The 27090-nt window shown below is 41.0% G+C and overlaps 3 protein-coding genes and 1 long non-coding RNA gene across 6 annotated transcripts; 1 reads left to right on the top strand and 3 right to left on the bottom strand.

Annotated features, from left to right (window-relative positions):
* Positions 1-3466: 3466 nt before the first annotated feature.
* On the bottom strand, positions 3467-6767 carry LOC135641673 (adenine nucleotide transporter BT1, chloroplastic/mitochondrial-like). 2 transcript variants are annotated; one of them, XM_065157282.1, is made up of 4 exons: positions 6561-6767; positions 5474-6182; positions 4309-4470; positions 3467-4237 (listed from the first exon to the last, which is right to left on the bottom strand). In XM_065157282.1, the coding sequence occupies exons 2-4, from the start codon at positions 6047-6049 to the stop codon at positions 3767-3769; spliced, it is 1209 nt and encodes a 402-aa protein (XP_065013354.1). In that variant the 5' UTR covers positions 6050-6182; positions 6561-6767; the 3' UTR covers positions 3467-3766. The 2 variants fall into 2 exon arrangements, with proteins under 2 accessions (XP_065013354.1, XP_065013355.1); XM_065157283.1 differs by lacking the exon at positions 6561-6767 and adding an exon at positions 6274-6503.
* Positions 6768-7677: 910 nt separating this feature from the next.
* Positions 7678-9836, bottom strand: LOC135639925 (uncharacterized). Its single transcript, XR_010497084.1, has 3 exons — positions 9535-9836; positions 8437-8678; positions 7678-8336 (listed from the first exon to the last, which is right to left on the bottom strand). It is a non-coding gene; the product is annotated as an uncharacterized LOC135639925 (long non-coding RNA).
* A 1614-nt stretch (positions 9837-11450) lies between these two features.
* LOC103987011 (protein NRT1/ PTR FAMILY 6.2-like) lies at positions 11451-14130 on the top strand. Its single transcript, XM_009405186.3, has 6 exons — positions 11451-11786; positions 11869-11971; positions 12085-12302; positions 12400-12950; positions 13020-13351; positions 13422-14130. The coding sequence occupies exons 1-6, from the start codon at positions 11784-11786 to the stop codon at positions 13964-13966; spliced, it is 1752 nt and encodes a 583-aa protein (XP_009403461.2). The 5' UTR covers positions 11451-11783; the 3' UTR covers positions 13967-14130.
* Positions 13809-24440, bottom strand: LOC103987010 (beta-glucuronosyltransferase GlcAT14B). Of its 2 annotated transcripts, XR_671843.3 has the most exons (6): positions 23380-24440; positions 22372-22447; positions 22146-22261; positions 17702-18362; positions 14517-14678; positions 13809-13946 (listed from the first exon to the last, which is right to left on the bottom strand). XR_671843.3 is itself a non-coding variant. In XM_009405185.3 (4 exons), the coding sequence occupies exons 1-4, from the start codon at positions 24002-24004 to the stop codon at positions 17842-17844; spliced, it is 1338 nt and encodes a 445-aa protein (XP_009403460.2). In that variant the 5' UTR covers positions 24005-24440; the 3' UTR covers positions 17495-17841. The 2 variants fall into 2 exon arrangements, 1 of the variants encoding a protein (XP_009403460.2); XM_009405185.3 differs by lacking the exons at positions 13809-13946; positions 14517-14678 and having other exon boundaries at positions 17495-18362.
* Between the last annotated feature and the right edge of the window lie 2650 nt (positions 24441-27090).

The raw sequence follows: 27090 nt of genomic DNA on the forward strand, positions 1-27090 counted from the left end.
TATATTATGGTGTTTCAAAGATTCCCTGAGGTGGAGACAAAAAGAAAAATAGGAAGTGGTGATGGAGGATAGTAGTGACAGAAAAATAAGGTAGTGTTCGAGGCGGGGATAGTAATGACAGAAAAATAAGGTAGTTTTCGAGGAGGGTAATGACAGAAAAATAAGGTAGTTTTCGAGGAGGACTAGTTGGTTTGTTTAAGTTGTACAGTATTTGTATGAGTCACTATCCTAAAGGCTTATCCAGTGTCACCTAGGTAACTCTTAGGTGTTGTATGTGTCACCTGGGTAACTCTTAGGTGTTGTATAACTCTTAGGTCTTGTGTTGACTGACACTCTGTACTATGGAGCTATAAAACCTCCAAAATGATTGTTTAGATTGTCTGTTTTTAAATAATTTTACCTCTGATTGATTATTACACACAACTTTAACTTGAGTTTATAAGCATAAAACGATCACAAAAGGTAACCAAAATAGGGTTGCCAAACTTACTGTAAGTCCTCTATATGTTATGCAAAGCATGAACAAAACTGAAAGATATGAATATACATTATTTATAGTTTTGTATGTGATATTCTCCCTCGCTTATTCTTTCGATGCCCTGGTCGAAGTCTTTTCGGATGCTACATCTTCTCGCATTTATTGAATCTTTAATTTTTTGTTCCAGTTGCACTTTATCACTGTTGTTGAGTAGTCAAACTTTGATCTGTCATGCTACTTCAAATCACCAATAACTCTTACTTTGGTATGGAGTCGACCGAGTTGTGTTAATCCTTGTTGGTTTCTGTTGATCCTTCATATCAAGGAAAAACCATTCTTTGTTATGTCGCTTGTGTTGGGTGGATGTCTATTAAAGTTTTAACGAGTATTTCCTCGTAAACTTTGAAGTTTTTTGAGATTTTTCCTTACAAAATTTGTCTATCAATTCCTCTTTTACTTGGTTATCGCCTTCAAATAGGTTTGCATCACCTTCACTTATGATTGAAATTTTGTTAGAAAATGAAGCAGACAATCTATTCTCGATAGCACCGATCATCATTAGTGAGGATTTGACAATTATTATCTTTCATTAAGTTTCTTCGAATGATATTTGAAAAGCTCCTTTATTGGATAAATATGAGAACTGGAGTATTCAATTATTTCCATTCTCTTAAGAGTTGAGAAGGTAAAGATTGCACTAGTTTGCCAACCTCCTCGAGGGTTGTACTCCATGTATCGAGCTAGTTACTAACTATTGTCTACTCTTTGCTCATACTTTTGAAGCACGCAAAGTGTTTGCACTTCTTGCGTTAAGTTAACCACTGCGATTCGCTTTCTTATTGTCATCGAACTTTTGGAATACAAGAAATTTTGTCCGAAAAAAGTAAAATTTTGTCCCAACTTGAAACAAGTCACAAATAGTTTTAGTTGCTTCTAGGATTATACCTATTGCTTACTTCTTTGAGTAGCAAACGACCCAAAATCCTTTCATTCTACCTATGACTCTTCTACCATATAGATTCGTTCTTCCTTGCTCCTTAGTTGATGGAAATACATACTATAACTCCTATGCATGACCTTCGCCTTAGTTCCTATGCTCACGTCGATTATGTTCTCCTTTGCTTCCTTATAGCTTTTTCATTTGATCATATGGAGGTATAATTGGGAGCTCCCAATTATACCTCCATATGATCAAGTCTCTTGTGGGACTTCTCTTGTGTATGTCGTATATCATCTTTTGGTGATATCTCTATTATATTCTGATTTTTGTGTGATAAACTCAGACTGTGACATCTCAATGTGTCACGACCCGAGTTTGATGAGCCAATTGGCCAATAACTTCATTTTGATCCTTCAACCACGGACCAAAATACTTAAGCGAGAGTTAACGTGGTACACTCATCAGGCCCATATAAGCCAATCATACACATTGGCCACTTCGGATGTGGGACTAATGGGATGTTACAATATTCCCAACTCAATTAGCTTGACGTCCTCGTCAAGGCCCAACATAACCCGGATCAAACCCTAGCATAGTGCATGTGAGGTTTAACTCAGTGGTGGCTCCACGCCATGATGAATTCTCGACTCCATCGACGGGTAGCTTTTTCCTACTCGAGCCCTCTTACCCTACCCAAATGCTAGGTCGGCTCTGATACCAAATATCATGACCCTGGCCTGATGGGCCAACTCGCCTATCAACTTCGTTTGGTCTAAACCACTGACCAAAATGCTTAAGCTGAAGTTGACTTCCGATGTGGGACTAATGGGATGTTACACAATGTGTGGTCTCTACTACCACATCGTAGGGCCTCCTTTATATTCGATTGTGTTCATTTCTTTGACAATCGATCTTCATTCACCTACTTTCGGGTTATACCTGGATGAAGTATAGCTCTAGGATAGTTCATCGCCTAGCAGCTCCCAAAGTCCACTGACTTCACTAAAGTTTGTGTGCCATTATTTGGATCCTGAGCCTCTAGATACCACTTCCTCTATGACAACTCGAATAATAACACTATGACATATTCTTTAAGAGTGGTTACCTCTGCATCATTTTGTCCCGTACCAAAGCCTTTTGACCTTAATTTCGCCTTCGCAAGTTGAGTTGTCTTAGTTCCTTCGTTAAATATTTCACTAAGATAAAGTGTATGCACCTCGAAAGGTTGAGTCCACTTTATCAAAATGAAGGACCCATGGAATGATATGATCTTACTCTTGCATCTATAATAATTCATATCCTTGACCTCTATCCAAGGAAAGCTTTGTGCTTTCACTTCATATTTCATTTTCTATGTCGATTCCCTTCGTACGACCTGAGCACTTCACCAAGTTCCAACCAAGTTACTCTACTTCTCAATTTACATTAAGTTGATGGTGGCTTTTGCACCTATAATTTTACGGATTAGCCCTTCGTTCAGTTCGATTTTCACATCAACTCTATGTATCTTCGTTTGGTATTGTTTTGAGTTGCTCCTCCCGTTTGATCTTATAATACGACCACCAATATATTACCTCATGCAAGATTATGCAATGATTCCTCATCGCTCGCTCGAAGTTGTTTTTGCTCGACTTGTACACAAGAGCCCTAAAAGTTTAGGTCTAAGTGAACATATTTAATGGGTTGGAGCTGCCCGCTCGATACTAGATGGATAAGCATGTCCTTCACTAAAAACTGAAATTAAAGTGTGCCCAAAGCTCGGTGAACAAAGTCGGTGTTTTGGTTTTTTTGTAGTTTTATATGCTTGATTAATTTTGTAAGGGTGTCTGTCATCTCGATGCCTCGTTTAAATGTTGGTGTAGAGACTTGGAGGCACCACCCGCTTTACTTTGTGAACTGGAGAAGCCGTCATTTTAGCTACAAGATTAATCAGAAAACCCGCATCTCAGAAGACAATTATACACAGAAAAGGGAAGAACAGAAGAAAAAGGAACTGTTCATCGGTAGTACATCCAATCTTGAACTTAATCAGAAATGACACTCTACAATGATCACAAAATTCCTTTCATCTTCTAAAGATGCCAAAATCCATAAACAAGAATGACTTGTTCAGTTCATCCATAACATCTTCATATATCTAAAACTTTGCTGACCTTTTCAGATGCAAAAATATAATCTCTTAGTTCTAATGTAAAACATAAAAAGAATAATTGTAAGAGCAAGACAAGAAACAAAAGGAAAACGGCTCCACGTGAGAAGCTCCATCAACAGTTCCAAAGAAAAATATGGCTTGAGATCTCACTCTTCATTCATGGCTTCATCCTCTTTGTTAGAAAAATCTGCTGGAATTATGCATCCTCCTCGTCGATTAAAATCTTTTTGCAAGCCTCATAGCACATAAATGAGATCCCTGCAGCAGGCACCAGCTTCATCCAGCTTGGCCCCAACCCTTTGTACAGCCCCCCAATTCCTTCCTTTTCCAAGATGCTCAAGAAAGCATGAAGCATATTCTTGTAGACCTGCCTGCCACCCACAGCTCCGACTTGCATTTGTTTCCGAGCAACTTCAAGTGGGAAGGTTGTGCCACTCGAAATGGCACCAGCCGCTGAACCAATCAGAAGAGTGGCGATGCTGCCTATTTCCTCCGTCTCGAACGTCTTTCTGTAGAATTTCTTTAGGGACTCGTAAGCGAAGTAGTTTGTAGCTGCATATGGCATGACTCCTATGAGACTCGGAGTCAGACCTCTGTACAGTTCTGAGGGACCCTCCTCACATACAATTTTCAGGAATGCGTGTAGAAGATTGTCATAGACATCTCTCTGCATGAATGGTAGAAATCAGACAAAAATTGTATGTGCAACATTAACATTCCTCGGAGGGCTTCACTGACCTGTATGGTTAGTCGAGTCTTGAGTAATTCTAAAGGATAAGTGCAGAGGGTTGAGCTGACTCCAGCAAATGCCCCAGCAACTAGCGAGGAGGGGACAGGAAGTTTTGGAGGTTCCCCATCCTTGGGGGTTAAAACCTTCTTAGCTGTATCATAAGCAAATAACTGCCAGGAGAATGACAAGTTTGATAACCGTAGAAATAAGGATCATGTTGCAAGACACAGGATAGAACATGACAAAAGGAAACGATGATCAGATAATAGTATACCATAACTTAACCATGTTCAACTATCGATGGTCAGGAACCACACAAGATGACTACCAGAGACCAAATATAGATGCAACATCATATTATCATTATATTTAAAATGTGCACAATCTTACAGTCAACTAAAAACAAGGTGGTGAGAATTGGTTTGCATATACACTTGCTCATCAACAAAACTTTGGTTGATCAGCTGTAGACTTGCAAGCCTATGTAAACTACATTGCTTTCACAGTCTTGTTGTCATGATACCAAACCAAATATTAGACAAAAAATTGTTCAGAGTACGGATATTCATGGTTCAGCTTCCAGAGAGATGACCTATTTTCTTGAACTGAACCAAATCTTTTGGTCAAAAAATTCCAAGTCTGGAACTGAACCAATTGAACCTGAAAACCAAGGTAATGATTGGCGCACTCCAACAGGTTGGTAATTGGTTATCTTGTTATCACATATCTTAATCATGGGAGTTGCAACTTGAAAAACCCAAACCTTAAAGCTCTTCCACAGTGGAGATTTTGAAGTTAAAATAAAAAGAAATAACTCGAATGAAGATTGGAGAGATCAAAATCCTAGCTTACATAATAGACATTGCAATTTAAAAAATGCCACGGCAGACAAAATTAACTAAAAGATTGCAACAACTTCATATGAGTCCAGTGAATCTAATTAATAGAAACATCAGCACAAGAAATCTCTTGTCCTTTTCCAGAAATCTTTAATGAGAGAAAGCACAAAATAGAGCTAATAGCATACAACATAATCAACCATAACACAAGGCTATAAACTCTCATGGAAAAAAAAAATAGAAATAAACTACCCAGAAATAGTATGATATCTAAGACCTGCAAACAACTATAAACTAAGAAGGAATACGTTATAAACTTATAACATTCAATTACCTCTATGGCCTTGCTTGGTGCAACACGGATGACATTGACAAAATTACCACGGAATAGTCCCTTCCAACCCTCTGTCTCCATAATAGACTGGAAGACTTCCGTTGTCGAGTTCCCATTGCTTCCGACCATAAGATGTGTCCTGATCGTTTCCAACGGTGCAACTGCAGTCCGTGACACTGCCCCAGCAATTGCTCCACTGATCAACCTTCTGAAGTGCAGGTTCCCAATTCTAATCCTTGCTTTCAGCCCACCTTTCTTCTCTTTCTTATTAGCCACCACTTCTGCTATGACATTAGTCGCTTCTGCTGCCGGCTCGGCAGGAGTCCCCAGAACACGATACCCAACATCTGGGGAAACATACTTCACATAGAGATCAGTCCCAGGCACGTTTACACTGTTATCACTGGGGTTAGGAGGATTAGGAGAAACCCCAAAGCCGACTCCCATCTGTCCAACACTCGCAAACAAGCCACCGGAGGGGTAAAATCCCTCGTTCCATGAAAAGCCCAGCTCTGGAAAGGGGAGGAAGAAGACGTCACTCTTCTTCTCAACCGCTTGCAACCTCTTATCCGCCATTCCTATCACAAGTACAGCTCGGAATCGAATTTATGATTACAGATTCACGGCACCATATCCATCTCTCTTGAAGCTGTCAGGCAGTTGACATAGGGCAAAGAATTGACAGCAAAGTAGCCGCTTTTCAGCAATCCTGCATCGAAAAGCAATGAAATCAACAGATATAACCGATACAAGAATAAGATCGAGGTAAGTGAACAGAAAAAGGATATCGTTAGGATTACAGCCAAAAAGATAGCTTCCAGCGAAATCCATCGCTGTGCAGAACCAAGCGAAACACGGCATGAACAAAAGAAATCAGATAGGCGATGAACAACAAAAAAAAAACAAACAAAATCTGTCAACTGAAGACAAAGCGGCCGGGATTCAGACAGAGACACCGCTTTCCTTTATGGGATAGTCCCGAAACCAAACTGACAAAGAACAAACAAAAAATATCGATCTTTAACCGAGGGATAATCATGAAAAGGCGCTTAAACCGCACAGATGCATGAAAAATAGCAAACTTTACCTGAAAGCTCCACCGAGACAATCCAACAGATGGCGAACTCAGGGAGAGCAAAAGAATCACGCCTTTCACAGACTAAAGCCCCCACCACTCCCCTCTTCTCGTAGTACCGTCAAATCCCTCCCGCTCCCGTCGACAACGCTGTGGAGCGGCGGGCGATAGAAGCGAAGAGGGGCTTCCCCTCCGCTACTCTTCCTGGGCCTCTCCCCACGGCTCGTTCCCCCATTTTATCCCCTTCATCGTGGGTTAAAGCAAAGACAAGCATCAATACTTTCCCACACGCCCGTAAATGCCCTCACCATGCTATCTTATTCACGACCTTTAGTGGCATCCATGAGGAGCAGAGCCAGGGGCATAATTGTAATTTTACATTATACTAAACGTTAAGTTAAGCGTCTTTCAATATGACCAAATTGGCCCCTCGGAAACAACAACCAGAGCTGTTGAATGGGGGCGAATTAGTATTTCTACTCTTTTTATAAGGGTATATTAGGACTCTAATCTAATAATCCACAAAACCAAAGAATACTTGAAATAAAAAAAGAAAAATTATATATTACACTATATTGTTGATTATTGGAATTGGGAGAGCCAAAGTGGACGAAGGTGTTAACCAATTTGCATCCACAGAGATGCATTTATGGTGCACAATATATTGGAGGAAGAATAATTTGGATGCTTTCATTGAGAGCCATCAATTTGTTGAAGTGACCACATATTCTTTGCTTCTTGGCTATACAAGTTGCATAGTATAGTCATCAAGTGAATAAAGTGCATCCAAGAGAGACTCAACAATCTCAAATTGATTTAGAATTCATTGGTTTGACCACCACACTAAGAAATTTAATAATTAGGGAAAAGATTTTTTTTTATGACTCCAATATGATAGGATTGATATTTTTTTTTTGTGAATCCGGATTATTGAACATAGGAGAATATTTTCAAAATATTCTTCGGATATTCTCTTATTCGTCCACTTTTCGAAGCTCCGATTCTCAAGCCCGACTAACTCTCTCTGTTAATTTATGATCAATTCCGACACTAACAGCAATTTAAACACCAATAGAAACAACTAAAAACTAGAAATCATTTGACAATTTTATCACCTCAAGGTCTATACAGTTCAGTGAATTCAGGTTCTACTTGAGTGAATGGATTGAGTTCTCAGTTCAACCACACTTTCTAATATCAGATGCTACAAGCTTTGCCACAGCCTCTGCATGAATAGGAAGAAAAGCTTGAGGCCACACATTCTGGGATAAACTTGATATGCATCCAGGAAAATTCACAGGGAGCCAACACATTCCCTCCTCTAAGATGGGATAAAGTGGGGCCATTCAGAACACAAGCAGCAGATCACTCCTTTGTCCCCTTCTGTCTTGAAGAAATCTCAGTGATTCCTCATTTGCAAGCTTTTAACAGCAACTCTATGGACTAAATTATCTAAAAAACTTGTGTAACCAAGTTTCAACACTTGGTGAAATATAATACAACCCAGCTACATAATAATTAAGCATACATCATGGTCAAGGAGATCACCTAGGTAGACTTAATTTTCTCCATGGCATCTGACAAAACAAGGACAAGGCAAAGCACAAGACATTGCTCACTTAATAGCCCCTCATCATTCTGCCAGTCTCATAAGAACCGCCAGCTACTGTTTCTTTATTGAAGATTCTTTGAGAGGTTTTCTTTATGGCTTCAGCTTGCAGTAGAAGATGTCTCATGATCCTTTTCCTTCTTCTGTGGCTTTTCCTTCTTCACATTAAAACACTGTAACTGTTTGTTGCATGATTGTCTCAGTAAGATGTTTTTTTTAACTAAGAAAATCCTTTCCAGAAGCAAATGAGCTGAATAGATATCTAATAAGAAATCTTGCCTTGTTGATGCCATGTCATGAGCATCAGCTGGCCAAGAATTCATGCTGTGTTGCTTCTATTGGTAGCTTATCCCTTTTCCTTCCATGAAAAGGGAAAAGGCAATAGATATACATTGCTAGCGTGTGATGCCACCACTTGCTGTTGCCATTGCCGTCATCCCAACTACATTGTCAAGCTCTTCTTTACTCTTTGGTGTCTCTCTCTGGGTTCCCAATGACCAGTGTAATGCTGTTGCAGGAAACTGTCAATGATTGCAAGCAAAAGTGTAAGGACAAAAGTTTCGATGGTAAAATTTAATGGAATTTCTTCTCTTTGATTTTACATATTTGATGGTAAGAAGAAGGCAAACTTAGTCTCTAGAATCTAATAGTTTGAATAATTTTGGTAATATTGTAACACATTATTATACTGCATAAGATCGACTCGTGACAAATGGTACTTTGAATCTAATGAGTTAATTATTCCATTTCATCAACTCATGACAAATGATATCAAAACCTATCTAGTATTCGACATGGTGCGAGGATCACACGTCACAGCATGGAGTCATCATCGGCTATAGCTCATGTGCACTATATATTACACGGATGTACTAATAGGCTTAAGCATTTTGGACCAATGATAAAATCTCAGCGAAGTTAATGGGTCAATTATCCCATCGGGCCGACTGGTGGATCGTGATAGTAATGCTTGTTCCTTACATTCCTGAATAACCAAACGATTAGGGCCTAAAGATTTTCTTTTACCTTTCGACTATGACTCATGTACACTATACATAAGTGTACTTCTTGGCCTAAGCATTTTGCGCCAATGATTCAAGCTCAACAAAGTTAATGGGTCAATTATCCCATCCTCATGACTTGATAGTAATGCTTGTTCATTACATTCCTGAATAGCCAAGTGATTAGGGCCCAAAGATCTTCTTTTACCTTCTTTTCTCTATACAGGAAAGGGCATCACAAATCATTCAAAAATTCACAGGAAAATAATGGAGAATAACCCCAACTGACCAAAGCTGCAATAGAACGGAAACTGCAAATGCTAGTAATAATGACTAGGAACCAAAGTGATGAACGCAAAGAACCGAAGAATCTTACGTGCTTCTCCTTGTAAAGCTTGGTCAATGGCCGTCATTGGACGGAAGCACCAAAAGAGTATTGGCTATGGGTTCGACCAGCTCGGTGCCCCTTCTCCAGGCACGCCCTCGTTTGCTCCTCCCTAATCATCACAACGAAGACAAGGAATCGAGCTCAAATAACAGCAACAACGAAAAGCATACAAACCCTTGGAAATGCTAGGGTTTTAGTCGAGCGTGCAATTCGCAGAAACCAACTCCAAGAATCGCATGAACTCGGAAAACCTAAATTCATCGAGAAAAGAAACATCCCTACCAAGCAGAAACTGAAAGTGAATCGGAGATGGATGAATGGGTCGGAACTTTCGGGCTTCGATAGATGAATGGGTCGGAACCTGTAGCGGCCCATTTGGCCTAAATTGCAAGGGGATTGCGTCGAATCATACACGAGAAACGAGTAATCTCTGACTCGAAGTCTTATTTGATGTGATTACATTGGCCAAAAGTGCAAGATAAGATGGTGGGGCGTTTCGCATGTTGGGTGTGACCCCTTCGGTGGAGCACTCCTTCACATTGGTTGTCCACCAGGCGTATGACATAAGTTGCAAGAGACCCAAACCCCTCCCCTTTCCATCTACGGTGCATCATGATTCTGGCTGGTGGGTTTGATGTGTGCATTCATTGTGCACCCAATCATCCATTATATATCCTACTCGAAAGGTAATGACTATTTGAATTTGAATTCAACCGAGTTAACATAAATAATTATCGAATTATTCTGTTTTCGGTCTCTCTCCTTATCTCAAAGAACCCAATAAAAAAAACATGCAAACAGGAAAAAGAAAGCAACGTCGTTGTCGACTGTGCAAGGTTTGCATCTTGGTACGTTGGTGTCGGCATCAATCATGTCATTGACTTTGCTCTGGACATATGACCACTGTGTGTAAGGCCACTGTCTAACTTAATCAAGGGCATGTTGTTTATGTATGTGTTAGGGTAAACAACTTCGTGTCGTGGCCTCGGGATCGACATGGCTCGTTCCGGGGCCGAATGACGGGGATCTTTGCTCGAGGTCTCTCAGGATTGCTGAAGTGACTGACCGCACGGACCGGATCGCGTCTGGGTTCGTCGGGATGCCCTTAGGGGAAGGCGTCTTCTCCTTACGTCCCGGGGAAATGGCTTCGTCGCCTTACCTGCATACAGGTTGGGTCGGAAGCTCGGCCCGACCTCTCCGACGATCAAATCAATGAATAGTCACAGGGGGTTTGTTCTCTATCTTCCTCCCCTCCCTTCCCGTTTAGAATGTGAGGGTATTTATAGGGAAGCTTATTGTTTCCTAATGTGCCCGCTTGCAGGGGCAGGCTCGTACTCCTGGTAGCGTCTGACATTGGTGTTGGCGTGACGTAAAGAACAGAGTCTGAGCAGGTCGTTAATGAGCCTCGGTCTGCGTTCTGGTGCGTTTGACCAGGTTCCACCGGGTCGATCGAGGCGTGAGGCGTCATCAGGCGTCAACCGAGTCTCATCATAATTATTATCCTCAACAGTATGTATGATCATCCATCATGGTGGCACGCTTCTTGAGATGCACACCAGGCCACTGATTGCTGTGATTTTTATCATCTACTCTCTCTCTCTCTCTCTCTCTCTCTCTCTCTCTCGCTCTTCATGGTAGGGCTTTTCTAGTTCTTATCTTGATGTGAATGTAGGGCGTCATCATGTTTGGACCACGGCAATGAATTATATCAGGAACACCCAAGTGCTGAGGGAATATTTCACCTGAGCTGTATCCCTGCTCCACCCTACACCAGTAGATGATCACAGGGTTTGGGTGGATTCTCTGCATGGATCATAACCTGTTTCTCATACGGCATTATGGAAGTGTTTGGCCTCTTTTTGTTGATCTCTCTGTGCATAATCAATTCAATTCGATATTAGCAGATGTGGAAGAGATGGCACCTCATATTAGAAGCAGCAGCTTGAGAAGGTAGCTTTCGGACGTGGGGTAGCAAAAGCACTTCAGTGAGACACAGTATTGTGGATCACTACACCGTCAAACACCCCCTCCTCCACACAAACCTGCAGTAGAGTTCGTGCCATGGCAAGGCATGTTACGAGATTCCTTGTAGGGTATAAGGGAAGGCTTCAAATCTTGCGCGCCTATAAAACGGCAGGCCATCTGCCATGGGAGCTGCAGCACAAAGAGAGATCTCCACTCTACCTTCTGTGACTCTCGAAGCCCTTCGACATTGCTGAGACTTGACAGAGGTCCACATGGTGGGCTGGTCTCTTAATCTGCAGTCTTTTACTGTGTGTACTTTCTCTTACTCTTAATTATCTGCTCCGAAACCATTTCTAGGAAGGGAAGATGAGTTGGTCTGTGGCGGATGCAGTGGATTACAAGGGATCACCGGCAGACAGGACTAAGACTGGTGGTTGGATACCTGCTCTGCTCATCCTAGGTCTGTCTCCCATGCATGCTGAATGAATTAGAGATGGTGCTGCTGTATCTTGAACATGAGCAGGCCAAGCATTGACTAATTCTTTGACTTTGAATGTTTGGTCATTGTTGCAGTGATTGAAATATGCGAAAGGCTATCCACTCTGGGGATTGGAGTCAACCTGGTAACATACTTGAGTGGCACCATGAATCTTCCAAGTGCAGAATCTGCAAACGTCGTGTCCGACTTCATGGGCACGTCTTTTCTTCTATGCTTGCTTGGAGGATTCCTCGCTGATGCCTACTTAGGCCGATACCTCACCGTCGCCATCTTCTCTGCGGTCCAAGCATTTGTGAGTCTAATTATCCCTCTCTCATGGCTGCTCATGCTTTTAGCTGAAGCATTTTGGCCGATGCGTGTTTCTAGTTTTACGTGGATGATGCATGCAGGGAACAGGGATGCTCACTGTGGTGACAAAATTGCCTCAGCTCCGGCCACCACCTTGCGGTAGCTCTTCGGGTGCAAGCAAATGCCACCGAGCAAATGGCTTCCAGATCGGCCTCCTGTACTTGAGCTTGTACTTGATCGCACTGGGGACCGGCGGGCTCAAATCGAGCGTTTCAGGCTTCGGCACCGACCAGTTCGACGAGAAGGACGAGAAGGAGAAGAGTCAGATGGCGTACTTCTTCAACAGGTTCTTCTTCTTCATCAGCACCGGCAGCCTGTTTGCGGTAACCGTTCTGGTCTACATCCAAGACGAGGTGGGGCGAAGTTGGTCCTACGGCATCTGTTGCATCTCCATGCTTCTTGCCGTAGTGCTGTTCTTGTCCGGCACAAGGAGATACCGATTCAAGAAGCGCTCGGGGAGCCCCATCGTTCACATTCTCCAAGTGGTCGTTGCTGCCTTCAGGAAGAGGCAGCTCAAGCACCCTGCAAACCCTTCCTTCTTGTTCGAAGACTTCCCTGAGGCCTCCAGAATCCAACACACAGATAAATTCCGGTGAGAATCACTCATCCATCTTCGCGTTGCAACATCCTCCACAGTAATGACATTCTTTGTGATGTATAGTTTCCTCGACAAGGCTGCGATCGGCGAGGAATTCCATGGCGAGACCTCAACTATGAACCCTTGGAGACTATGCTCGGTAACAAGAGTTGAGGAGGTGAAGATGATGATCCAGCTGCTACCCGTATGGGCCACGACGATCATGTTCTGGACCATATATGCTCAGATGATGACATTTTCTGTAGAACAAGCGACGACCATGGACAGATCCGTCGGTAGCTTCGGGATTCCAGCAGGGTCACTGAACGTCTTCTTCGTCAGTGCCATCTTGATCACCCTAGCGATCTATGACAGAGTCATCATGCCTGCCATGAAGAAATGGAAGGGCAAACAAGGTAAGCTGCAACGCTCGCTTTGATTCCATGAAGGTTAACAGATTAGCTGTAATGCGGGTTTGGACGACAGGCTTCACCAACCTGCAAAGGATCGGTCTCGGGCTAACCTTATCCATCATGGCCATGGCGTCGGCGGCGCTCACGGAGGTGAAGAGGCTCTCGGTGGCTCGGGAAGCAGGCAAGGCTGCTGCTCCCAGAGGCGCGGCGCTGCCCATCAGCGTCTTCACGTTGGTACCGCAGTTCTTTCTCGTGGGCTCGGGGGAGGCGTTGATATACACCGGGCAGCTCGATTTCTTCATCACACGGTCGCCGAAGGGGATGAAGACGATGAGCACCGGCCTCTTCCTGACCACGCTGTCACTCGGCTTCTTCCTTAGCAGCTTCATCGTCTCCATCGTGAAGAGTGTGACGGGCGGCGAGAGCGGGCAGGGATGGCTGGCTGACAACATCAACCATGGCAGGCTGGATTACTTCTATGGCCTTCTGGCCGCACTAAGCGCTCTAAACTTGGCAGCTTTTCTTTACTGCGCGACATGGATCAAACCAGAGAACGCTGGAGATGGGTTGGAGATGGCAAGTGCAGCCAAGAATTCACCTGCAGAAGACAAGTGCTAAGATATTGCTGCTAGTTCCTTGCACTATTGGGAGCTTTTCTGTCTTCTTCTACATTGAGCAAAGCAGATTGGAAATGAAGTGAAGAATCTAAAGAATGGAAATGTGCTCAAACCAAGGCAGGTTTTATTGCTGACAGAATGCATGCTACTTCATGTGATGCTTGATGGATCTGCTTGTTATGGTTCCTTACAAACTCCACTAAGTGATGCAGTTTAATCCATTGAATGAGCTCTATCTACTCTCCAAGAAAAACTAAAATACAATAAAAAAAAAAGGGCTTTCTTTGATAAAACACTGAATCTGACATTAAAATACTGTAATTGTTTACATCTCTAGATTAGGGTCCTCAAACCACAAATAGAAGGATAAGGAAAACCATTTAATAAATGTGTACATATAGTAGATACAATAGTGTAAGAAATATTTTTCATTCGCATACAAATCCATGTAGAAGATAAAAGAAAGATTATAGAATAATATGAATATATTCAGAGAAGATCTATAGTATCAGTAGATTAGGTTAAGAAGACAACAAAAAGAGATTTCTTACTTTTGATTTGTGTAGCCAACCTCAAACAACAGAGATCTTATGAAATGTTGCGTTGTAGGAGAAGTCTTTCACATCAGAAGGTCATTGATTAGTGCTTCTTGCTTGCTTCCACATTGCTACTCAGGTTCTTTAGGTCAAAACCTCTTCCACAGGCCCTTATTACTGGCCATAGTTTAGTATAGATACAAAATAAAGAGATAAAATAAATGAAAGCAAACATTTCCCTAAAGATGAAATAAAATAATCAGCAGTCAGTTGATACAATAAGATTAGAACAGTCACAAAAGGTTGGGGATGATTTTGCAGTCTCAACAACTGAATGGCAAAACCAGTAAAAAGTACAGTTAGGTCAATGCAAATTGTTTTCCTTCACTTCTCTTTTTCCTTATGTTTTGTTTGGCATTGGTCAATCTAAAAACAATCAGAAGCATGAATAAGAAAATGTTTTCTCATAGAACAATAGAATCCTTTTCCCTAGGAGGATTTAGGAATCAAAGTACAAGACATAGTAGCAAAAGCTTATTGTGTTTGATGGTTCCTGCATTAGGAGTTTCAAGCAAATCATTCAAAAGATATTATTGTCTGAGACTGCAGTCTCCACTGCTTTAGTTCACTATGGCACTCTTGATGGTGAAGAAACTTAGCATGTTTCAGCATCCTTATCAGATAGGTTTTTGGAACCCATCATCTTCTTTTTCTGAGGACCACAGCACCCAACATCAGTGGAAAAGACGTATGATGAAGTGTTTGACATGTGGCAGATCAGAAAAAATCTTAAACTGGGCTGCAACCAATGTCAAAGCTTTTGAATTGCCAAAGTTGAGTGGGAGTTGCATTCCCCATACAACCTATTATTTCAGAGTGAGGTGTTAAAAGTTGATCTTTTGGCATCAGCTATCCTCTTATTTCATGTATCCTAATTATATTCTTAGTTTTCACTTAGTATTACTAAAATTATATTAAAAAATCTAATACAATTGGACTATGCCACATAAATAGATGGAGTACTAAGATCATGATACAATAATGTGCTCATCAAATCAGAAATAAATCACACACAAAGAGATGATAGAATTTACAAATGATGTGATACACTAAACAATCCACTGAAATGAGATTAATAATATCTGAATATTATGTTACAAGAACCCAACATCAATGAAGAGAGAGGGGAAAAGAAGTGTCAGAAATGGCAGACATGAGTACAGACTAGAGATAAGTCATGCCTAGCTTGTGACTTATTAGTGGATAGTGTATGTTTGCAAGGAATCTAATCTTCAAAAAATCTGCAAGAAATCTAAATCAGTGTCTTTCACCTACTCCATAATAATGTCAGATCTTTGTGGAGTACAGTCACTTGGGATGTTGCAGAATGTTGCAAAATCCAATCATGCACTCTCTCTCTCTCTCTCTCTCTCTCTCTCTCTCTCGGGTATAGTTTGTGAATGTGAATGTTGACTAAGATAGCTTTATTGCTTTTAACCCAAAACAGCAGTACAGAACTGTCCAAGTGGCAGTTTGGTTCCATGTTTAATCTTCCTCAAACTGTGACAATTCAGGGACAAATTTGGAGTGACATCTGAATAAGATTCCAGATAATGTTTAGTGCAAAAACAATAACTACAAATCAGAGAGGCACAACACATCCAGAGAAAAACAGTGTTATCCCCAAAGTTTCTATTTAGGAACATTCAAGATGCCTTTTATGCAGACTTCTTTCTCATAATGCTGTAGCAATGACTGTTGAGTTATGTACTGTTTAGTTGAATGCAATGGATCATCTCATCTAAATTGTAACCCAGAGGCTAAAAATAGTGGGGTCAAAAACATCATCCAAAAGAGACTACCTCAACATAACAACATTGTATTCTACAAAGTGAAAGGTTCCATTGGCTGGCTTTGCTAGTTCCTGGAAGGAAATGGATGCAGCAAAGGTAAGGGAATCAAGATCCCCCACCAGCACATTGGAACCCTCACTACAGTGACAAGTGAAGCCTCTTGTTCAATGAGATGAGCACTTCTCTAACATGGAAAGTCCCTTCCAACTGCAGCAACAACACCAGCATTATGTGGTGTTGTTAGACAAGCACAACTTATTGGAGAATCCAACAAGCTTCCATTGCAAGAAATGAAATGCTGTGGAGTCCAAAAACTTATCACTGAAGCATGCATCTGAAAACACAACATTATACTGCTATTATTATTATCATATATCAGACCTGGATATGGGGGCCAATGGTCATGAACAAGTTCATCAAAAGATTCTTAATGATGCAAACTGTCACAAGGTGGAATTCTACATGTTCCTGTACTGGAAAGAACTTATGAAGAGAGGAAGAAAGTGAATTTACTCCAATAACTTAACCTGTAAGCCCTAATTCCTTCTTATAGGATTATGAAGAGTCCTGACACAAATCATACCCTCAGCCAACATCTACTGGGAACCTCCATTTCAAGAAAAACTCATCCCTTTTGGGGCTTTAACCTGCTGAAGTTGAAGCTTTGATTTATTCTATAGATTGACCATCTTATGTAATAGGCATCTTTTATTATTAATCTTAATGTTATATTTATGTGTTGATTGTAAAATTTGAATAACATCAAATATGTCTTGAATAGGTAATGATGTCATAGGTAAAAAGGATGAAGGCCTAAAAGTAAATTTGTGTACTTTAGATTATTGAGAAGACTCAAATACACTGATATACAAGCACTATACATCTGCATTTTGAGTATACTTACGACATTTCTCCATTCCAAATTTATTTTCCAATGATATCCCTCTTCATTGACTAAGTACCATATAAAAACAATATATCATTTTGTTGCAGATGTCATTATAGACATCAGCTTATTCAATTTAGCTAGAAAAATATATGGCCATTACTAATTATATGCAAGTCTCAAGGGAAAAGATCAATAAGGGATGACCTTTGTCAATCATTACAAAGACAATCTGAGTTTCTTAATGCAAAAACTTCAGAATATAAATAAATAAACATAGATGGATCACTGATACACTCAATCTAAAGGTGCTATTGGATATAAGGAATAAGGAATCGTGATGCCACAGTACAACTTATGATATACCCCGGGGAGGGAGTTTAACCTGCTGCTTTACCTACCAAATTGTACAACTCTAACAGGAAGCAACTAATGGACCATTATTTGCAGAGATTTCATACCTTCCCAGATTATGACCATATAGGAAGCCCGATCTGTCTCTTGCACCTTTTCACTGCTTTGAGTCGAGGACAGGGAACCACAGCTCGACACAGAATGTTTTGGGGAAAAGGAATCTGAATCGGCTGACAAACAGTCCATATCAAATGCAGTGTTTCTCGTCAAAACCATCTGCCGAAAGCAGCCCTGTAATTAGGGTTTTAAGCCTCTCAGCACCTGGCCCAGGCCTGAGGTCAGAGACACTCCTCACTGTATACTGTAGATCATTGATAGTAGTATTCGACTTCAGTGCATCGAACCACGCACTAGGCACAAAGCCATCGGGATCACGGCCCAAGAGCTCCTTGTCAATCTTGTCAAGCACTGGGTCATCTCTGCCAAACTTCCGTGCAAATGGGGTGTTGCTGCTGACTAGCCTCGGGAAATCACTTAGGGTGAGAAAGTGAGGATGCTGCTTTGGAGGGTTGTCCCAGGATATAAAATGAAGGTCATGGTTGACAGTGGTGTTGCGGAACTCAGGGGCATTGCAGATAACTGTGTGGAAGTACCCCTCGGGGGATGACAGAAAGTTTGCGTAATACATTAGAACTGTCCTTGGAAGGTTGTCCCACCCCCATAAACAGAATTCCATGAACTGGTGAGAGAGCATCATCCAAGCAGATCCTGTTAAGAAATCAACCATTAACGCTACAACTATATGTATATCCATAATAGTTATATTATGTCATCAACATATGTTCTCTGTTATAAAGACATTTCATTTAAGCCATAAACATATTGCAATATTTTCCAACACAACACTGGGTTCAGCTCCAAACATGTCAAAGTTTCAAGTACTCACAGAAACATCACATCACAACAAAGAATGAACCCAGTGGATGCTGCTTTTATACTTGACATCCATAGTTTATTTTCTTTCTGCGAGAGACATATACTTAAGCGGATTCGGTACATTAAATATTTAACAACACCTGAATTAGTGCAATATTTCATAAGCCACAAACAGATAGATGCTTTATTAAACTTGGAAAAGAGATCAGACATTAAAAGCTGAACATGAACTAAAGATGAGTTGAAATAATCACATTTTCTTGTTTGATATAGAACACTGTACATGAAACCTCCTTTGGGATGACATCCTTTAAAAAGATACATGAGGTAAATATTTCCACTAGGTGGTATCAAGCATATTGTCTTTATGGAATGACAGCAACTGAGATACAGCCTTAGGAATTTATATGAAACTACATACGGAAATGGTTACTGTTCATGTTTTTAAGGCACAAAGTTCTATAGCATTTGTACACAACTTCCAAATCTCCATCTTATCCACTGATCAAAACATAGTTGAATAGGCTTGAGCATATGGGCACCATATGCACACGCTTCCATGTTCCAACTCATATTTGAATCTCCATCTTATCCACCACTCATAGATCAACAAATAGTCGAACAGGCTTGAACACATGAAAACCATACAGCTGCGCTACCATGTTCCAACTCAAATTCTAATGGTAGGCCCAGACTTCTTTGAAAGCTGAAAACTTCCACCTAGGGTTTCACCCAATGCCCCATATCTATTTTCCCAAAATTGAGAATAACAAAGTTTCAAAACCTCAAAGAGTATCTTTTTTCCTTGAAGAGATATTTGCTTTTACGTACTTCTGTCATATATCATGACTGCAAAAATCTCCATCTTATCCACAGAACAACATTTTGTTGAACAGGCTTGAACACATTCAAAACCCCACACGATTGCACTCCCACATCCCAAATCGAACTCTGTCAGGGTGGCCCCCTTGTTCGGCAAGGAAAGACTTCAAAAATTGAAACTTTCAACTAAGATTTTCTTCAAACCCCTTATAAGATACAATCCTCCAATCAAAAGTTTCTCGAATTTAAGGATGAAGTCTCAAGACCTCAAAAATTTATACACACACACACATATAGGCACAAAAATCTATTGTCTATATTCCTTTTTTTTTCTACTTTTAACAACTTATAAATCATTTATCATTTTCTGCTAAAGTATCACTTCTCAAATGAGCTTCTCATCATTATAATTATGCTTCATGTAGCACTTACATATCCTACATAATGAAGATAACAAAAATAATCATATGAAATTAGGTAAACCTAAACTGAGCCTTAAGACCAATATAGGCATATAAAAATCACCTCTTCTTGAAGCTATATGTGCAGAATTAACTTCCATATATTATATATGAACATGAAAGTAAATCAGTCATAACTTTCTTACATATTCAAGTTGGTCAAACTCCCACAATATGCAATTCCATACCAGCATGTGCCGGCTCTGCATATGAGGAAATTATGCTTCCTGCTATTCAGCCACTAACTAGTAATGAGTAAAATAACATACAGACTATGGTTCTTATTGGAAAAGAGATGCAGATCATGGTAATTACAGCATGTTAGGACTTACAAATGAATTCTGCTTCAGTACATTAACTACCACGTGTCTGCTCACTTCAGTTGCTAGCTTTCTCATTTTCAACCTACATTGTTTCTTAACCACATAAACACTCACTTGCACTAGTAAGATATATCTAACTTAAACTTTATACATCAACAAATGAAAAGGCTTTCATCATTCTTTCTCATGAATTAATGTATTATTGAACTTCGTTGATATAAGTTCAATGAATATACAGACGTTCCAACATGTTAAATGGCATATTCAGCTTCTTTAGGCTATCAAATAAGTAGCAAGTCAATATTGGTGGCCTAGCAATATTTTTCAATATGAGAGAAGCTGGATCTTAAGTATCATACATAACGACTAATGATTAAACTAAACACTTGCATAATGCAAAGTGCAAATGAAACTAGGAGAAGTCAAAAGAGATGAAAAGAAAAGATATCCCATAATCCAACAGAAAGCACTTGGTTCAGACTCATGGATCACTTATTAAATCCTAATTTCTGAAACCATATAGAAATCATTTTCCTTTGACTATATTATCCATCCTTGATCAAAATCTAATATGCACACAGAATAAGCTACACAATCATCAAATACAATTAGAAGCTTGCTATGAAAGGCAACATCATCCTGTAGAAGAACAACTGTAATAATGATTGGCAAGAGGAGAAGATGAGAACAGGCTAGAAGCAGGAATGAGGGACATGTAGGTAGCCGTAAGCCAGATACAGTTATAATATAAGACCTCAACCTTTCGGATCAAATTGCAAGTAAATCTACTCTCTCCATCTTTTCCTTGTTTCCCATACACACAGATTCATCTATATGGGCAATTGATTTTTGCTCTTAATTTTCTGGCAATTCTCTAAAGTTGCCTTGGTTTGTGGGCAGTAAAGATATAACACACTTGTGGATTCATATTAGAATATTTTCAATAAAACATAATCAAACAGAAACAAGACTATGTTAAAAAATTAAATAGATAAACTAAGCTACAGCCAGATCAAGAACTTAAGGGACAGTAATTATACACTTTGTGAGGATATTTTAGTGTTAAGTTAGAATAATAATGTACAATTGTATGTGATTAAGGTTGCAGTATCATCAACTATGTTTTATTAGTATATAATATAAGGGATAACAATCAAGAAAGAAAAATAACCACATAAAAAAAATCACATTTTCATACTTGTGCAGTGACAGAGGTATATGTGCCATTTATGCAGCTGCACTTCCATGTTTGTCCAGAATATAAGCAGCAACAAATATGATGCCACATAGACCTTGTGAGATGCAGAAATATGACCATATACACAAATGAGGCTGCAGACAGCACATGGTAAACCAACAAGTTGCATCTATATGAGAATCTCAGAAATGTAAACTCCCATGCATACTTTTAGACTTGTCATACTATATATTAGAAATTGTGAGGAAATTTTGGGAAATCAAGTTATCTCTCCTATTTTCTCTGCAACAATGAGTTTAAGAAACATAATAATAGGCAATACGTGTAGCTAACAATAATTTGGTTTCCATTCTTACCATAGCTTTTTACGTTGATGAGATGAAGAGTAAGCAGTGTAGCCTTTAAATTGAATCAGACACTAATGTAGACGAGTAGGCAACTTCTGTAGAATGGCTAGCTAGTCATTGATATCCAACCCACATGGTTTCAAAATCCTTCTCCAGCATCTTTTGTATGTTTGCAGTGATCATGTACAGCTTTTAGGCTCACGATGTGTTTACATAGTTCCTAGGTCCTAACACTATTTTGAAGGAATTACAAACTAAATTTGACTCTGCTATCAATTTCTAAATGCCCAAAAATTAGAGTCATCTGGCTGAAACCAGTCAATCAATACCATTCAATAATCCCAACCAACTGAGGCCGTCCTCATTACCAATGAAATGAGTGATTCACACAATTAAAGGTGTGCATACTATATAGTATATAGCATGTTACCCTAATACAAAAGGGTTTGGACTTCGACTAGCACCTGTAAAGAGCTTGAATGCAGTGGGAAGACTCCTTTTCTCAGTAACCCAAAAAACATCCGTCTTCTGCAAGCTATAAAGTCCAGGGTCTATAATTAAAGGCTTAGCCCTGTGATACCTGCACATAGACAATACAATCACTCTGTCAGAAGTACATTGGTGAAACCAGTCTAATCACAAAGCAATCAGACAATGATCTCAAATTATGAATCTACATATCTCACGTACTCCTTCCATCCGATGTCACTGGTATGTTCAATAAAGTTCAGCTGTCTAGGCAAACTTGACAGTGTGTAAAGTAGATCTGCCCAACAAGGAGACCAACAATTAGATAGATGACCAAACAGTAAGCAAGCAAATCGTCAATATAAATGACCAACAATTATATAGGAAAAAAAAGAATCAGTAAAACCAAGTCCCACAATTGATGAGCAATTAAGAAGATGGGTAATAAAGAATGAAAGATTATGGATGCTAAAAGCAATAAAAATGATCTATGTATATACACCTAAAATTATAGAATTTGAGGGTGAATTATAGATTACCTCCTGTAATTAGCTACCTTTAGTATCTCAGTCCATATAGTTTCAAAAGTAACATTGGGATTTCTATATTTATGAAAGTGAAATATTTAATCTCGTTTCTCCTCACGTCGTCGACTCTGCTGATGAAAATACCACAAGATTTACCACTGAGCACGTGTGGTATTTCTGTCAACAGAGTCGATGGCATGAAGAGAAATGAGGTTAAATATTTTACTTTCGTAGGTATAGGGAACCAACGTAACTTTTGAAAATGTAAGGACCGGAATACTAAAGGTAGCTAATTACAGGGAATAATTTATAATTAACCCAGAATTTGGTGCACGTTTGTTTGGTTCTCAGATAAGATGTGGACTGCAGAGTTGGATCCAAAAAAGAATGCTTACTCCTAAAATGGAGAAATAAACAAAGCAAGCAAGAATGGCAGATCATTTTTGTAGTTGTTTGCAAGCCCGAGGAAGAACTATCCAGAGAACATGCAGATGGGTGCTACCTACCCCTGATAACATCTATCAAACAGGGGAATGTGAACTAAGAGCAGTTAATCAAATATTTTAGGCAATACCTAACCAGCACTGATACTGAAGAATTCATTTCATATTCCAGGGAGGGGGAACGAAACCAATTCAGGACCCCCAGTTAAAGCCCCAAAAGCAAGCACAACCAAATCCAACACCAACACTACAAATCTCACCATCCTGGGTCACGAGAGGGTAATCGGAGGCGCTGAGGTTGATGAACCAGTCCCAATCGCCGCCCTCCTTAAGGAGGATGGAGGCGGCGTGGAGTGTGTTGGCGACCATGGTAGGGCCGCGGTAGGTGACCAGGTTAGCTCGGGCGACGACCCTCACGTTGCCGAATCGAGCATAGACGGGATCGTCCCGGACGGCGGTGGCGAGCTCGAGGCGTTCCGCCGCGGGGGCCTCCAGATCGAGGTGGAGAACGTACTGGTTGGCCGGGTGGTAGAGCGCGCCGAGGGTCCGCCGCAGGCTGCCGCCATCGCCAGCGGAGCCGGAGATGAGATAGGCGAGGCCGCGTACCGGCCGATCCGAGGCGGCAGCAGGCGTCGGCGGAGGGTGGTGGAGCTTCGACTCCACGAACAGGGGCTCGCCGCCGGCGGGGGAGATCTGGGAGAAGGAGAGGAGGAGGAGGGCCTGGCGGGACAAGGACGCGGAAGCGAAGGAGGACGAAGAGGACGAGGAGGAGAAGACAAAAGCGGAGATGACGAGGGACGACAAGAAGAAAGAGGCGAGAAGCGGCACCACCCACTTCCGTCGCCGCTGCTGCTGCGACGGCGGTGGGGGCGACTTCGTCTCCATGTCGGGGGGGGCGGCGCAGTTGTCCGTCGGTTCGCCGCCTCTCTGTCAGTTACGTATGATTAGAAGGAGACGTTGGAGATCACGTGTGGAGTGAGGTGACCGAACTCTCGACCGGATCGCGATGGACGGTAGAGATTGGATCGATAGTTCTCCGGTGGCCGCGTTAAGCGGAGGATGACTACGGTGTGCCGGTGTGGTCACCGGCCGGGTGACGCTGGGTTCGCCAAAAAGTAGCGGGTGCCGTGTCCATAGCAATAGAAGGGAAAGTGAAACTGGGGAAAGCGAAAGACGAGGGAGGCGACGATATACATCAGCCGTCGATTGGGAAGAGCCAACGAATATCCACCGTTGATCGGTGAGGCGTCTGCTTTGCGACGGTGGTCGTGTATGTGGACAAGATTTTTTTTTTTGCTTATTTTTTGATAGATGTGGATGTTCAAAGTCAGTATGCAATTTATATATAGTTATTATCAATATTAGATTAATAAGGATAAGAGAGGAGAAGAAAATAAAAAAGGAAACAAGAAAGGGAGACCGATAAAAAGGAAGGTTGTGCCTTGTAATTAAATGCATCATCAAAACCTAACTCCTGTTTCAACCAACTTGTCTCCATAGGAAACAAAGTGATGCATTCTCATGTTATAACCAGATTAGAATGAACCCCAGGATCGGAAACACACTTCTTTCATTATCGACCGAGACGTATATTATTACAAGTTCATGTCTTTCAGACTAAAAAATGCAAAGACAACATATTAAAGGATGGTGAATAAGATGTTCAAACATCAAATTAGGAGGAACGTTAAGGAGTATATAGACAACATGATAGTCAAAAGTAGAACAGCTGACTCATACTTGACAAATCTAGTAGAGACATTTTAGGTCTTGAGAAATTCAACATGCACCTCAACTCATCAAGTGTGCCTTCAACCAATTTATCTTAGAGAAGAATAGATACAAATCCCGAGAAGGTCATGTCATAACCGAGATGCACTCACCTCGGTCCATGAAGGAGGTGCAATAATTGATGGCATGATTAACAACGCTCAACCAATTTATCTTGGTCTAGCAATAAGTGCCTACCTTTTTCAAGACATTAAAGAACCCAAAGGGTTTTTTTGTGGACCGAAGCATGTCAAGAAGCATTCGAAGGATTAAAGCACCACTTCGCATGGCTGTCGCAACTCTCCTCCTCCCATCATAGGTGAAGTGCTAAGTTTGTACATCATCATCACCAAACATGTTATTAACTTAATACTACTTGGGGACTACTCAAGGGGTCCAGCGGCCCATATATTACATCGGCACATACTAAGTGGACTCGAGGAGTGTCACTTCCCCATCAAGAGATTGTTGTTTGCATTGGTATTGGTAGCAAAGAAGCTACATCCTTATTTTCAAGTGTACTCGATACGAGTGATTACCAACCAACCATTAAGACTAGTCCTCTTACAATTTGATATCTCGGGGTGGATACTGAAGTGATTGATAGAACTGGATGAGTTTGACATCTAATACGTTATGAGGACCATTATCAAGGCTCAAGCATTGACAGATTACATATCAAGGCTGACCCCCTTGCCTTAGACTAAGGCAAGTGAATGCACCTCCCCTAGATATCTCGATGAACTGACAATTAGAAGACCCAAAATAACTAGTGCGAGAAAGGAGAGATATCTTGACTTGACACAGGAGAGCAAGATCAACACCGAGAAGTAGGGACCGAAAACTGACCCACCCTTCCAAGATGATACGAGGAATGCTCTTCGAAGATCCCATGGGGGGCAAGACTAGGAGCTCTCGAGATCTCAAAGGATTTGGACTCTAGAGGCTTATGTTGAGAATGAATCTTGCGCCTTAGCGAGTGAGGGATTTAAGGGAGAGCTATCAATCTTTCTTCTCCCACGATCGATACAAATGTCTCCTTTAGGATAAACACTAAGAGGCCTCGATGGCGAGATAGCCCAAAGCATGCCATAATAAGAGAGGCCTCAAAGTTTGCGACGATGAAATGATGTTTCAAGATTCGTTACAGGGAAATGAGCCTTAAAATTCGCTACAACAGAATGAGCCTCAAAATCTACTATAGCAAAATGACCCTTCAAATCCACCATGATAGAATGGGCTGCAAAATCAATCACAATAAAATAAGGCTTCAAAATCTGTTATGACCAAGACCCAAGATCCATTACATCAAAGAAGGGATAAGAAATCCATCATGACAGAGAGAAGACTTGAAGCCCACCATGGTAGGAAGACCAAAGATCCATTATGGCAAAAAAGGGACAAGAAATCTACTATGATAAGAAAAGACTCGAAGCCCGCCATGACGGGGAGATCTAAGCTCTACTATGATGGGGAAAGGACAAGAAATCTATCACAAAAGAAAGGAGATTTGATGCTCGCCATAGTAGGAAGACCCGAGATCCACTACGACAAAGAAGGGACATGAGAATCTATCACGACAATACCCCAGGCCAAAAACTGCTCGAGGTGTGAGTCAGGAAAACTCGACCTGCGCTAAGATAAATTCTCTATGTTGAGGCATAAAGCCAAAAGCGCTCGAGGCGTATAAGTTGGGAAAACCCGACCCGTGCCAAAATAAATCTGATATAACGGAGGTTCAAAGCTAAAAGCACCCGAGACATGTGAGTTAGGAAAACCTTACACGCATCAAGATAAATCCGTTATGACAAAGGCACAAAGCTAAAAACACCTGAGACGTGAGTAAGGAAAACCCAACTCGCGCCAAGATAAATCTGCAATGAAGGAGACCCAAGGCTAAAAGTACCTGAGGTGTATGAGTCAGAAAAACTTGACTTGCACTAAGATAAATCTACTATGATAGAGGTGCAAAGCCAAAAACGCTCGATGTGTGTGGGTCGGGAAAACTTGACCCACACCAAGATAAATCTGCTACAACGGAGGTGGCAAATCCAAAAGCACCTAAGGTGTGTAAGTTAGGAAACCCCAACCCACGCCAAGATAAATTCGTTACGACGAAGGCACAAAGCTAAAAGCGCCTAAGGTGTGTGAGTCAGGAAAACTCGACTCGTACCAAGATAAACGATGAAGACACATGGCCA

This window comes from Musa acuminata, chromosome BXJ3-6 (genome assembly GCF_036884655.1).
Source record: "Musa acuminata AAA Group cultivar baxijiao chromosome BXJ3-6, Cavendish_Baxijiao_AAA, whole genome shotgun sequence".
NCBI lineage: Eukaryota > Viridiplantae > Streptophyta > Magnoliopsida > Zingiberales > Musaceae > Musa > Musa acuminata.